This window comes from Oncorhynchus mykiss, chromosome 14, assembly GCF_057628025.1.
Source record: "Oncorhynchus mykiss isolate SJ-2025 chromosome 14, ASM5762802v1, whole genome shotgun sequence".
Lineage (NCBI taxonomy): Eukaryota > Metazoa > Chordata > Actinopteri > Salmoniformes > Salmonidae > Oncorhynchus > Oncorhynchus mykiss.
The window spans coordinates 13,280,946-13,295,528 of record NC_143035.1 but is presented as its reverse complement, the minus strand read 5'-3'; the positions used below and the strand labels follow the sequence as shown (position 1 = coordinate 13,295,528).

At 40.9% G+C, this 14,583-nt stretch overlaps 1 protein-coding gene across 1 annotated transcript; it reads left to right on the top strand.

Moving 5' to 3' along the window:
* Window positions 1–1,195: 1,195 nt before the first annotated feature.
* On the top strand, window positions 1,196–14,495 carry p2rx3a (purinergic receptor P2X, ligand-gated ion channel, 3a). Its single transcript, XM_036942966.2, has 12 exons — window positions 1,196–1,597; window positions 1,770–1,905; window positions 3,096–3,167; window positions 3,532–3,601; window positions 4,043–4,133; window positions 4,233–4,310; window positions 8,403–8,544; window positions 8,804–8,940; window positions 9,134–9,227; window positions 9,325–9,390; window positions 12,750–12,827; window positions 13,107–14,495. Exons 1-12 carry the CDS (start codon window positions 1,467–1,469, stop codon window positions 13,230–13,232), a joined length of 1,221 nt encoding a protein of 406 aa, XP_036798861.1. The 5' UTR covers window positions 1,196–1,466; the 3' UTR covers window positions 13,233–14,495.
* Window positions 14,496–14,583: the final 88 nt, after the last annotated feature.

The window sequence follows — 14,583 nt, the reverse complement described above, 5'->3', positions numbered from 1 at the left end:
TTGAAGTAACAAAAGTTTATTACTAGAAAGGGGGGCAGGCAAAATGACAGGTCAAGGGCAGGCAGAGGTCGGTAATCCAGATCAGAGTCCAAAAGGTCCAGAACGGCAGGCAGTCTCAGGGTCAGGGCAGGCAGAGGTCAATAATCCAGTGTGATGTGACAACATACAGAATGGCAGGCAGGCTCAGGGTCAGAATGGTCTAAACCGGGAAAACTAGATAACAGGAACTAGAAACAGACAGGAGCAAGGGGAACAACGCTGGTAGGCTTAACAAACCAAACGAACTGGCAACAGACAAACAGAGAACAGGTATAAATACACTAGGGATAATGGTAAAGATGGGCGACACCTGGAGGGGGGTGGAGACGAGCACAAAGACAGGTGAAACAGATTAGGGTGTGACATCTGCAGAGTATTGTCTAAGTTGTTCTGTTCTGCAGAGTACTGTCCACACGTTGTTCTGTTCTGCAGAGTACTGTCCACACGTTGATCTGTTCTGAAGAGTACTGTCCACACGTTGTTCTGTTCTGCAGAGTACTGTCTACGTTGTTCTGTTCTGCAGAGTACTGTCTACGTTGTTCTGTTCTGCAGAATATTGTCAACACATTGTTCTGTTCTGCAGAGTACTGTCCATGGGGTGTTCTGTTCTGCAGAGTACTGTCAAACACGGTGTTCTGTTCTGCAGAGTACTGTCCATAGGGTGTTCTGTTCTGCAGAGTACTGTTTACGTTGTTCTGTTCTGCAGAGTACTGTCCACACGTTGTTCTGTTCTGCAGAGTACTGTCCATGTGTTGTTCTGTTCTGCAGAGCACTGTCTACACGTTGTTCTGTTCTGCAGAGTACTGTCCATGTGTTGTTCTGTTCTGCAGAGTACTGTCCATGTGTTGTTCTGTTCTGCAGAGTACTGTCCATGTGTTGTTCTGTTCTGCAGAGTACTGTCCATGTGTTGTTCTGTTCTGCAGAGTACTGTCCATGTGTTGTTCTGTTGTTGGCTTGTATGGCATTAAATTGGATTTAAAGGTGTTTTGTGTTCACGTGTAGTGAGACTTTAGTTTGTTCAGGAGTCCGAGCAGAGAACTGTTATGGTAATGAGAGGGAGAGTATGTGATGGAGGAACAGAGAGATAAAAAGCCCAAAGAGTTGTTTTCCTTTTTTCTCTTTGTTCAGAGAAAGGGGAAGGTCCAATATGACCATTACCCAATGTGTGAGAAAAAGAGAGAGAGGCAGGGAGGGAGGGGGACAAGGTGACCTACGGAATGTACTAAATCATTACAGAGATAGAGGCACAGATAGGGGTGAAACGAAGAAAGAGAGGACACAGGGAATTTATGCGAAAAGTCTTATCAGCAGCATTGTGTGGTAACTAAAGGCTCTCACTCACATACTTCTAAACAAACTGATGCAAAATACACTTATCGCTGTAGCTGTCTCTCATATAGACACATGCACACAACCCAGTTCTCAGGATGCCTAAGATATGGGCTTTTATTACGGATTTCTTCACCTACGAGACGACCAAGTCGGTGGTGGTGAAGAGCAGGTCTGTTGGAATCATCAACCGCGTCGTACAACTACTCATCATCATCTACTTCCTATGGTCTGTACAACCTGTTTTTGCCTCTGTGTGTGTGTGTGATAATGTTGACCTCTCTTCTTCATCTCCTTTCCTCTCTCCAACATTCTAGAACTCTTGTTAATAATCCTCCTTCATTACCTCTCCCCCTCCACAATCTTCGCCTCCATCTATCTTTCTTTCTGTTGTCGTTTAGTTGGGTCTTTTATCACGAAAAGGCGTACCAGGTGAGAGACTCGGGCATCGAGTCTTCGGTCATGACCAAGGTGAAGGGCTTCGGTTACCATAACAACCGCGTGATGGATGTGGCGGACTATGTCGCCCCTACACAGGTCCGTGACACCCTGAGCGTGAACCTTGACCCTAATCAGAGACAACACCAACGTTATACTGCAGCGCAACCATACTTAGTTACTGTACACAACCTGTATATTGTACACTCCCCTCCGTATTTATTTGGACAGTAAAGCATAAATGATTTATTTGGCTCTATACTCATTTTGGATTTGAGATCAACTGTTTTATATGAGGCAGGAGTACAGAATGTCACCTTTTATTTGAGTGTGTTTTCATTCATATCTGTTCTACTGTTTAGAAATTAAAACACTTTATCTATCTAGTCCCTCCATTTGAAGCTGTCATAAGTATTTGGACAAGTTCACTTATAGTGTATTAAAGTAGTCAAACCTTTTTGGATTATATTTTCTCCAATAGAAATGTAATATTGTAATATTGGTCCCATGACTTGAATGGGATTTGTGCCACAAACGCTAAAACGTCAGCATGTGGAAACAGTGCCAAGGAAACTAAACCAAAGCATGAATCACTGTCATGTCTTGTCCAGAGACTGCTTACGGGTTAAGGAAACCAATGTAATTTTGTAATTTGGGTGAAGTATCCCTTTAACACATTATAAGTGAATCTTTCAAAATACTTAAAACACCTTTAAATGGGGGGGACTAGATACACAAAATGCTTTCATTTCTAAATGAAATGAAAATACCCTCAAATAAAAGGTGTCGTTCTGGACTGTTGCCTCATATAAAACATTTGATCCCAAAACCAAAATTCTGGAGTATAAAGCCAAATGAAAGGTTTTCGCTTCGCTGTCCAAATGAATAAGTCGGGGAGTGTAACTGTGCAATATACAAAATATTGATTCAACTTTTGATTAAATGATCGCAATATGTAGGCGGAGTTCACTCTGTTGAAACATACCCGAGCAGTCTTTTGATACTTGATATAAAGTGACTGAGCACTTAGTGGTGGTCATTTTAAACACTTAAAGGGAAGTGTTTTGTGTGAGGTGATGAAGGAAAAGTCCTTTGGTTGGATGGAAGTTGTGGCCGAGTGGCTCATGATACATAGCTACTATGTCAGTTTAGCATTAGCCCAACCAACTGGTTAAACAATTACAGACTCATGCATTGGTTGAGGCTTTGAGATGATTTTAGCAGTAGGCCTGATATGTTGCCTTGACGATGTTTAGGCTAAACTGTTGGTTTTGAATATTATCTGACAGGGTGCCGCAGTGTTCTGCATCATCACCAAGCTCATCATCACAGAGAACCAGTTCCAAGGATTCTGCCCGGAGGTGAGTCCAGTCCAGTATACACGTACCATGTACCTTGTTGTTGTAGCCACGGACAAGCATACCTGATTCTACTTGTCAACTCATCATCAAGCCCTTGACAAGTTGAATCAGGTGTTTTTGTCTGGGGCTACAACAAAAATGTGTGCTGTTTGGGGTACTCGAGGCCCGGAGTTGGGAAACACTGCACCTATACCATGTTTATAACAATACAGAGTACTCTACTCTATGATGTCCCGGCCATTACCACTGGCAAAAGCCAAGGCATTTCATATTGGGTGGTGACAGAGTTTCTGATCACAGGGCAATGTTACTGCCTATGTATCAGGCCTGCATCTATGTGCGTATCTGTACTGTCTGTGTTCAGAGTGAAAGCAAGTACAAGTGTGACACGGATGAAGAGTGCGACAAGTATTTGGGGAGCTCCACTGGAAACGGTGAGTCCCTCTCTTCTCTTCTCTGTCATTCCCGTGCTGGGACTCCATTGTGTTCTCTCTCTCTCTCTTTCCATTTACACCTGGTTTTCATTCCCCAATCCCACTACATGTATTTACTCCTCTGTTCCCCCTCATGTCTTTGTGTGTAATTATTTTGTGTGTTACGTGTTGTACGCACTAGTCTAATTGTTTGAAGCTTATTTGTAATTGCTCTAAATTTATGTTGTGTGAATATTGTGGGCGCTACACACTTTGCCTTGTTGGCTGGAGGAGGTTTTTGACGCAGCTGCGTCCGTCTGTTGGTTTCTCCTGCTGTAATAAAGTGTGTGCCTGTTCACAACCCTCTGCTCTCCTGCACCTGACTTCTCCACAAGTACGCACACGCCTGACACTCTCTCTATTTCTCTTTCTCCCTCCCTCTCTCTCTCTCTCTTCCCCCAGGAATAATAACTGGTGCCTGTGTGAACTCCTCTAAAGGACGACGCTGTGAGATGAAGGGTTGGTGCCTTGCAGAGGACGACAAAGTCCACATGTAAGACATTTCTCTCATTATAGAAAAACCTTTGAATGAGTATGTGTCCAAACCTGTGACTGGTACTGTATATACATTCTCTCCCTCCCCCTTTCTCAGGCAACCAATGATGGAAGTGGAAAACTTCACCATCTTCATCAAGAACAGTATCCGCTTCCCTATGTTCAACGTTACCAGGTGAGTCCCACACACCGCCCATTTCTGAGGCTGTAATGGTCAGACCTTTATGAAGTTGTGCTGGAGTACTTTCAGGAGGTCTCACCCATATCCGCGGGAAGTTGTTTTGAGTAGTGAGACTAACAATAAAATCTAAATTCCTAACGTGATGAATAGCCAGAGCATAGGACAAGATTGGTTAAAAACTTCTTAGGGCTGAGATCCCGTTAACGGGATCGATATGACAACAGCCAGTGAAAGTGCAGGGCGCCAAATTCAAAACAACAGAAATTTCATAATTAAAATTCCTCAAACATACAAGTATCTTATACTATTTTAAAGGTACTCTTCTCTTCATCAGATGACCCTCATAGAACTTCATGTTACACAATACATGTATGTTTTGTTCGATAAAGTTCATATTTATATAAAAAAAATCTCAGTATACATTGGCGCGTTATGTTCAGTAGTTCTAAAAACATCCAGTGATTTTGCAGAGCCATATCATTTTACAGAAATAGTCATTATAAATGTTGATGAAAATACAAGTGTTATACATGGAAATATAGATTAACTTCTCCTTAATGCAACCACTATGTCAGATTTCAAAAAAGCTTTATGGAAAAAGCAAACCATGCAATAATCTGAGTACGGCGCTCAGAGACCCAACAAGCCAAAAAGATATCCGCCATATTGAGCAGTCAACAGAAGTCAGAAATAACATTATAAGTATTCACTTACCTTTGATGATCTTCATCAGAATGCACTCCCAGGAATCCCAGTTCCACAATAAATGTTTGATTTGTTCGATAATGTCCATCATTTATGTCCAGTTAGCTCGTTTTGTAAACAAATCCAAAGTCATGAACCACGTTCACTAGGAGCAGACGAAATGTCAAAAAGTTCTGTTACAGTCCGTAGAAACATGTCAAACGATGTATAGAATCAATCTTTAGGATGTTTTTAACATAAATCTTCAATAATGTTCCAACCGGAGAATCCCTTTGTATCTTCAATAGGGAATGAGTTGAAAATCCTCAGATTTCCCACTTCCTGGTTGTTTTTTCTCAGGTTTTTGCCTGCCATATGAGTTCTGTTATACTCACAGACATAATTCAAACAGTTTTAGAAACTTCAGAGTGTTTATATCCACATATACTAATAATATGCATATATTAGCAACTGGGACTGAGGAGCAGGCAGTTTACTCTGGGCACCTTATTCATCCAAGCTACTCAATACTGCCCCCAGCCATCAACTGCAGCCTCAGTTAATTTAGCTCATGGCTGTTTGTAAATAGCCCATTACAGTAAATAGCCCATTAACTAGTTGACAAGTTAACAAATTATATGTTGCATTCACATCTCCAACTCAACCAAAAAATGTTTGTTAAAGAATGTGATTACACCAGGTGCTCAGATGGAACTATCCATGCAGTAGCTACAGTGCATTCGGAAAGTATTCAGACCACTAAGTTTTTTCCACAAATAATTACCTATCCCAGCATATTAATATAAGACAGTAACTTTAGACCAGTTGCCAACTTGCTAACAACATAAAACGTATCTTCAGACGCACTTCAATCTCCATGGGCAAACAAGCCTATATTTGATGTTACCATTTATACCACGACGGGCAGTAGTACTATAAAATGGTACCTTAACTTTAGAAGACGTATCATACGGCGTGACCTACATCACAAGGCGCAGACGGCGAGGCTTTGAGTTGAATATGATGATGATTACATCATAATCCAATGTATCTGTCAGTTGACGCTCAAAAGACAGCAAACTGAGGTGGTTCAGCCGGGCGCTTGTCATTGATGTGCGAAGATGATTTTTTAAATCCTAGTTGTTGTGGAGAAGCGTCTCTCCACACTGCATGACGTCATTGGAAGTGTGACAGAGAGTTTATATTTGGGAAAATATCATCAGGGCAGCTGTCAAGTATACTCATTATGGAGGAAAAGTCACTCTTTCCCATGTTCATTTTGCGACTGCTGAATAAAGACAGTGAATTCAGCATCCCCAATTGATATTGCGAAAGATTTTACTGCTTCAAAAAGTTCCTCTTCTGTAAGTTGGCCTTCGCACAGGTCTTTCTGTAAATGTGTTCATTTTACATTATTATTAGGAAAGACATCCTTCCAGTTTACATCATTCAGTGGAAATGGAGGAGACTGAAGAGAAAGCATATGCTTCAAATATTTTGCTTCCTCTTTCAAAATACAATTCACTTTATTTGTGTAATACATTACACTTGATGCTTCTTGAATAAGTACCTCCATTTATTTTGTTTTTCCTCTAACCTATTTTGTGCCTCTATAGTACAGTTTCCGTTACCATCTACCTGCTCTGTTACTTCCTCTATTTCCTTTATTAGTCTCTTCTGACCTAAACTGCTTTTGATTTAATGATGAGTATTGTATTGAATGGCCTCTAAAAGTACATTTGAAAGTGTCCCATACAATAAGGGGATCTGCTGTACCTATGTTGTACAAATAAAGTCAATTATGAATTATTTTGTCTTAGTTAAGAACTTAAGAACAAATTGTCACCCAATAGGCTTTGATTACATTTCCAATATCCCCATCCACGTGGAAATTCTGTCAGATTTATATGGAGGCCAATTAGATGGTGGTTCACTCGCATTCAGTCTCCTATTAATACTTTTGAAACGTTTGATGCCAGCAAGAACGAGACCAGGAAGTAATCAAGACCGCTAGCTTGATGAAGCCTCCTCCATGTATATCTCACTGGGTCAAGGTTTTTCAACCTCCATATATCCACAAGTTCTAATGTAACCATGATCTTTGTGATCTCCTTCAGTACTTGAGGGTGATAGTTTGTAGTGTGATTTCCTTTACAATCTATTGAGGTACCTAAAACAATATTATATTCTCCCACCATAATAATAGATTATTTCATTGCTTGTGAGCTCAATAGATTATTATAGATATTTTTTAAAAAGTATGGATCATCATTATTTGGCCCATATAGATGAATTAATCAGATCTGATTTTTAGTCCAGTAGCATATTTAAAATAATCCATCTTTCTTGTTGATCTGTTTGCACAGTTTGCACAATCGGATCAAAGTGTGTATTAATTAGTATAGTCACCCCATTTGAGTTTCTTTGCCCATGACAAAAATATATTTCTCCCTCCCAGTCCTTTTCCCACCCAACCTCATCTATATTTATAGAATGAGTTTTCTTTAAACAATAGATATTAGATGAAATCATTCTTAATTCAAATTTAAATCAGGCTATCATTATTATTTTTCTTTTGATTTTTTCTTTGTTTCATTGTTACATTATTAACTTTGTTTCATCGATGTTACATGTCATATTAGTATATTATTATGTACATTTAGTGTACAAAACATTAAGAACACCTTCCTAGTATTAAGTTGCCCTCAGCACAGACTCAATTCGTCGGGGCATGGACTACAAGGTGTCCAAAGCTTTCCACAGGAATGCTGGCCCATGTTGACTCCAATGCTTCCCACAGTTGTGTCAAGTTGGCTGGACGTCCTTTGGGTGGTGGACCATTCTTGATAAACACAGGTAATTGTTGAGCGTGAAAAACCCAGCGGCCTTGCAGTTCTTGACACACTCAAACCGGTGCGCCTGGCACCTTCTACCATACCTCGTTCAAAGGTACTTAAATCTTTGTCTTGCCCATTCATCATCAATCCATGTCTCAATTGTCTCAAGGCCTAAAAAACATGATTTAACCTGTCTGCACCCCTTCATCTACACTGATTGAAGTGGATTTAACAGGTGACATTAATAAGGGACCATAGCCTTCACCTAGCTTCACCTGGCCAGTATATGTCATGGAAAGAGCCATTTAGTACACTCAGTGTAAGTATGGGATGTGTTTTAACCTTGAGTTGTCTATCTGTGTCATTCATTTAATAACATTTGATTTTAATACAAGCCTTGGCTGTCATCTCCTCCATGATGAGGTCATCTCTTAGTGCCCTGACCTGTTCACTCAGCACATTTGCACATTTTAGGGCTTTCCTGTCAACTCATTGCCCTCTCTTTTCTGCTGAAGGGGATTTGGCTCTATCGCTCACGTTTTTACCTTCCCTCTGTCTCACACAGAGGGAACTTCCCATCATCCCTGAATGCGACTTATATCAGGAGCTGTACGTATGACCCGGAGCACAACCTCCACTGTCCCATCTTCAAGGTGGGAGAAGTGCTGCGCTACACAGGACAGAACTTCTCCACCATCGCTCAGACAGTGAGACATATCTCCTCCCCTCTTCCACCTCTCCATCTCTCTCCCCCGAGAGTCTCCATCTTTCTTTCTTCTACTCTCTCTCTCTCTCTCTCTCTCTTTCTCTCTCTCTCTCATTATGCTTTCTTAACCTTTCTTCCTCACTTCTCCCTCTCTATTTTATATATATCCAGTCCCACATGCTTCTCCCTACATTTTCTCTTCCCTCTCCTCACTCATCCCCCCTTCTCTTCTCTTCCCTCCCTCTATCTCCCTCTATCAGGGTGGAGAGATTGCGATCAACATTGAATGGCAGTGTAATCTGGATGAGTCAGAAGAGAGATGTGAACCACACTACTCCTTTACGCGACTTGATGCTGTGTTTCAGAAGAATGGCATCGCTAAGGGATACAACTTCAGGTACTGAAACCCTTTTCAGTTTAGTGTCGTTCAAGGGAATCCCCCCTCTTTCTTCCTCCTTCTCCCTTTCTTCCGTCAGGTTGTTTTCCACCACCTTTTTCTCCTCTCCATTTTCCTTACACCCCCCCCCCCCTCTTCCTCGTTGTAAAGCTGTGTTCATTGACACTGTCTCCTCCTCTATCTCCCTCCACAGATTTGCCAAATATTACAAAAATGAGAATGGGACGGAGTTCCGCACTCTCCACAAGGCCTACGCCATCCGCTTTGACATCCTGGTCACTGGCCTCGTGAGTGTGGATTAGGGTGTGTGTGTGTGTGTGTGTGTGTGCTTTCGTACCTGTTATCTGTGTATCACATGGGATTAATCTGTCTCTTTTCTTTCAGGCAGGGAAGTTCAACGCAGTTCCTACTCTGATCAACGTAGTGGCAGCCTTTACCTCCGTGGGATTGGTAAGGCTTCGGTACTCAGACTGTATGTTTCAAAAGGAGGCCATGCAATACGTTTAGAATGTGACCACCATTATAAGCAAGTACAGTAAGCTCCAAAAGTATTGGGGCAGTGTCAAATGTTTTGTTGTTTTGGCTCTGTAATGCAGCAGCACTTTGGATTGAAATGATACAATGACTTTGATCTTAAAGTGAATACTTTTTAACCACTTTTTTCTCCCCAATTTCATGGTATACAATTGGTAGTTACAGTCTTGTCCCATCACTGCAACTCCACATGGACTCGGGAGAGGCGACGGTCGAGAGCCGTGCGTCATCCGAAACATGACCCAGCCAAGCCGCACTGCTTCTTGACACAATGCCCGCTTAACGTGGAAGCCAGCCGCACCAATGTGTCGGGGGAAACACAGTACACCTGGCTACCGTGTCAGCATGCATGCGCCCCGGCCCGCCACAGGAGTCGCTAGAGCGCGATGGGACAAGGAAATCTCGGCCTGCCAAACCTTCTCCTAACCCAGACGACGCTGGCCCAATTGTGCGCTACCTCATGGGTCTCCCAGTCATGGCCAGCTGTGACACAGCCTGGAATCGAATCCAGGTCTGTAGAGACACCTTAAAACGCCGCGACACTCGGGAGGCCCCCGCAAAAAGATTTTAATTAACCTCTACGGGATCGGTGTCCCCCCCACACGGGACGGTTGGTCTAACGTAGGCTAATGTGATTAGCATGAGGTTGTAAGTAACAAGAACATTTCCCAGGACATAGACATATCTGATATGGGCAGAAAGCTTACATTCTTGTTAATCTCACTGCACTGTCCAATTTACAGTAGCTATTACAGTGAAAGAATACCATGCTATTGTTTGAGGAGAGCGCATATTTGGGCAGTCTTGATACAACATTTTGAACAGAAATGCAATGGTTCATTGAATCAGTCTAAAATGTTGCATCTAGTGGCCAAAATCGAAATTGCGCCTAACCTGGAACAAGACACTGTGATCTTTCTCTTGCATTTCAAAGATGATGTAACAAAAAAAAAACACAAAAAAAAACTCACGTTTTTTTAAATGTATTATCTTTTACTAGATCTAATGTATTGTATTATCCTACGTTCATTTCACATTTCCACAAACTTCAAAGTGTTTCCTTTCAAATGGTATTAAGAATATGCATATCCTTGAAGTCGGAAGTTTACATTCACCTTAGCCAAATACATTTAAACTCAGTTTTTCACAATTCCTGTCATAGGCCAGTTTGGATCACCACTTTATTTTAAGAATGTGAAATGTCAGAATAATAGTAGAGATAATGATTTATATCAGCTTTTATTTCTTCCATCACAATCCCAGTGGGTCAGAAGTTTACATACAATCAATTAATATTTGGTAGCATTGACTTTAAATTGTTTAGCTTGGGTCAAATGTTTTGGGTAGCCTTCCACAAGCTTACCACAATAAATTGGGTGAATTTTGGCCCATTCCTCCTGACAGAGCTGGTGTAATTGAGTCAGGTTTGTAGGCCTCCTTGCTCGCACATGGTTTTTCAGTTCTGCCCACAAATATTCCATAGGATTGATGTCAGGGCTTAATGATGGCCACTCCAGTACCTTGACTTAGTTGTCCTTAAGCCATTTTGCCACAACTTTGGAAGTATGCTTGGGGTCATTATCCATTTGGAAGACCCATTTGCAACCAAGCTTTAACTTCCTGACTGATGTCTTGAGATGTTGCTTCAATATATCCACATACTTTTCCTTCCATGATGCTATCTATTTTGTGAAGTGCACCAGTCCCTCCTGCAGCAAAGCACCCCCACAACATGATGCTGCCACCCCCGTGCTTCACGGTTAGGATTGTGTTTTTCGGCTTGCCCATCCTTCAGCTACAGTACCCTTAGCCCCTCCCATCTATCTCTGAAGACCACCCAGTTTTGATTTCTAGCTGACATATATTTTTATTACTATGCTGTAATGTTTCACAAAAGTGTCTGAACCTTTCTATTCTCATAGTTTCTACCGATTGTAAATTAAAGATAAAATGTTTTGCTAAGAGCATTATATTATTGATCAATTGACTATGACTTTTGAAATCACCCAGCAGTGCTATTTGCAGAGTTAGCTCAAGGTAAATGTTGTCATTCTTAAGCCGTTCCTGAACCTGCAACCAAAAACAAGCTACTGTACATAATATGGGCATAACCAAGACTATGGGCTGTACCAAAACAAGTGAGCTAATGATTCTGTCTCTTTGCAGCAAAATCTGCAGAGCTGGGATGGTTGTTTCCCTCATAGATATAACATCATTTTGGTTACAATAAAAAAAAACATTTTATCATTTCAATTGAAAAAGTTTTGAATCTGGCATTGTTTTGTGTATCAGTTCATAAACCATGTGCCATGGAATCAATTAATCGAAAATCTCTTCCCAAATATTTTGCAACCTGTATGGCACAGCTGTAATTTTTTTGGTTTTTAAATTAAACTAGTATACTTAAAAAAAAATATATATATATCACAATTTTCTTTAACCAATTTTGGTCTTTAATGCAGGTTCCTTACCTTGTCCCCCTTCCGCTTGCCTCTTCAATTTTTCTGTTAATGCTGCAATTAGTTGGTTATAATTTTGAATAGAGCAGACATTTCCATATATTTTTGTTAGCTGCATGTGCGACATAAATAGCAACCAACTTTCTTTTCCATCTATTTTAGGGTACCAAAGATATTGGGACAAATTTGCTTATAAGTGTATTAAAGTAGTCAAAAGTTTAGTATCTGGTCCCATCTGTAACTTTCTCTCTCATAATTATTCACGATTCAGTCAGGAATATCCATAATCATAGTAGCATCCACATTATTGTAGAATTGTTTAGAAACATATTATATTCTTATTTACAGTAAAAGTGACTCCAAAATGACACAATACATTATTTCCCATGAATTTCTATTGGGCACAAAATAATCTGAAACACAACAAAAACAAACGCATCCAACAAGTTTGTAGAGTCAGAAACTTGATGTAGTAATTGAGTGCTAGGAATATGGGACCAAATACTAAACTATTGACTACTTTAATACACATAAGTGAATTTGGCCTAATTCTTTTGGTCCGCATAAAATGTGGGGACTATACACAAAAAAATGCTGTAATTTTTAAAGGGTCCACTTGATATGGATGAAAATACCCTCAAATTCAAGCTGGCAGTCTGCACCATTTTCCTCATATTCATTGTGTTATTTCAAAGTGCTGGAGTACAGAGCCAAAACAACAACAAAATGTGTCACTGTCCCAATATTTTTGGAGCTCACTGTATTTCCCGATTCGTTAAGTCAACTTGTATAACTCTTCGTTCTGACTGGCTGCAGGGTACGGTCCTCTGTGACATCATTCTTCTGAACTTCCTGAAGGGGGCAGACCAATACAAAGCCAAGAAATTTGAGGAGGTACTTTTTTAATTACTCAGATAAAAGTATAATGTTTTGTGTTATGTATCGTTTGTGTGAGGGAGAGAGAGGTGAAGAGCATCTGTCTTATTCTCTCTTTCTCTCTACTCCATCTTCTCTCCCTCTCTTCTCTCCCTCTGTTCCTCTACCCCATCTTCTCTCCCTCTCTTCCTCTCCCTCTGTTCCTCTACCCCATCTTCTCTCCCTCTCTTCCTCTCCCTCTGTTCCTCTACCCCATCTTCTCTCCCTCTCTTCCTCTCCCTCTGTTCCTCTCCCTAGGTCTCTGAGTCACAGATACAGATATTACTCTCTCGAGAAGGTTGCAGCCAGCTCTCAATCCAACCAGAGGAGAAGATTTCAGACGACTCGGGAACTGTCTCCCTCTGCCTGGACCAGCAGCTTTGAGTGGTTTGAGGCAGGGTTTGTTAGAAGTTAATAGGGATTGATTTGTATTTCTCTTCTTTTTTCCCCCTAGTAGTATAGAATTAGGCAAACCATGATTGATGGCACACTCCAGCACAGTAGGTGGAGGCGTGCACCTTAACATTTTGTTTGAGGACTGCCATTATACCAAAGAAGAAGGAGGAGAAGAAGAAGAAGAAGAAGAAGCTTTGAGTGACAGTCCACATCAACCCAACGGCAGAGTGGAAGATCCTGCCACACTTCCTTAGTTCATCAGCAGCTGTTGATATGTTCCATGTTCATGTGGATGAAGCAGTGGTGATTTTAGCATGTAAATCTTGGTGGGGCAAACTCCCCAAATTGTTTTTAGATGCATGCCAGCAAAGACACTACACAACACAACACTAAACAATACATGAATTACACTATAACGGCGATAAGCAGTGCCCACAAACTGTTAGGGCCTACATAAAGCTGTCCCAACAGCAGAGCTTTCTTTTCAGCACAATGGAGTGAATCCTTACCACCGCTACACCTGGCTATCAGCGGAGCCTTGTCTGTCAACGAAACAATTAATTCAGCCTTGTTTACTGCCTTTTTAAAAAACATAGCTGATAAAACAAATGTGGTTTCTACTGACAATTAAGACGTCCAAACTATGGCATACGGGAACGGCGAGCAGATAATAGGCATTCCGTAATTTCGATTAAGACATTAATGAGCGAGCGGCGACGGATGTAGTCAATATAACTATGTGTTCAGCACTTTTGAAATGTACAGGGGCAGAATGCAGAAGATGGGCTGCTCTTACAGTATTTTCCCTGTACACCAAGTCAGAACTGTAGGATAAATGAAGGGGGCATATAAGCAGACAATGAAACCTCTTACAATATTAGATGATGACATTTCTCAAAAACAGGTTATAGGCTACATGTGCAGCACCACTGAAACAGAACAGTAACGTTAGGTGAAATTAGAGGTGAAAATAGACCAAATTATTAGGGTGATGAACATGGGCTACTAACAGCTTACGACATAACATACACTTAGTATTACTTCCTTAGCTATAGTATACATAGCTCCCTTGCATATTACATCATTTATGCAGCAGCATACAAGGCATTTTTGGACTCACCTTGGCTTGTGATGTGCTCACTTAAACATGAAGGTGGCATGGCGTTTTTGTCATCAAACTTTGTCATCAAATAATTTCTCTTCATTATTTATCTTTATATGACAAGGATTAAAAAGGATTTTGCCAGTAGATTGCTGACTTGATTCGTGATGATTAATGCCAGCTAAGACATTGAAAGTAAGCTGTTGACATGATCAGTCTAATCATAGCTACTGTACA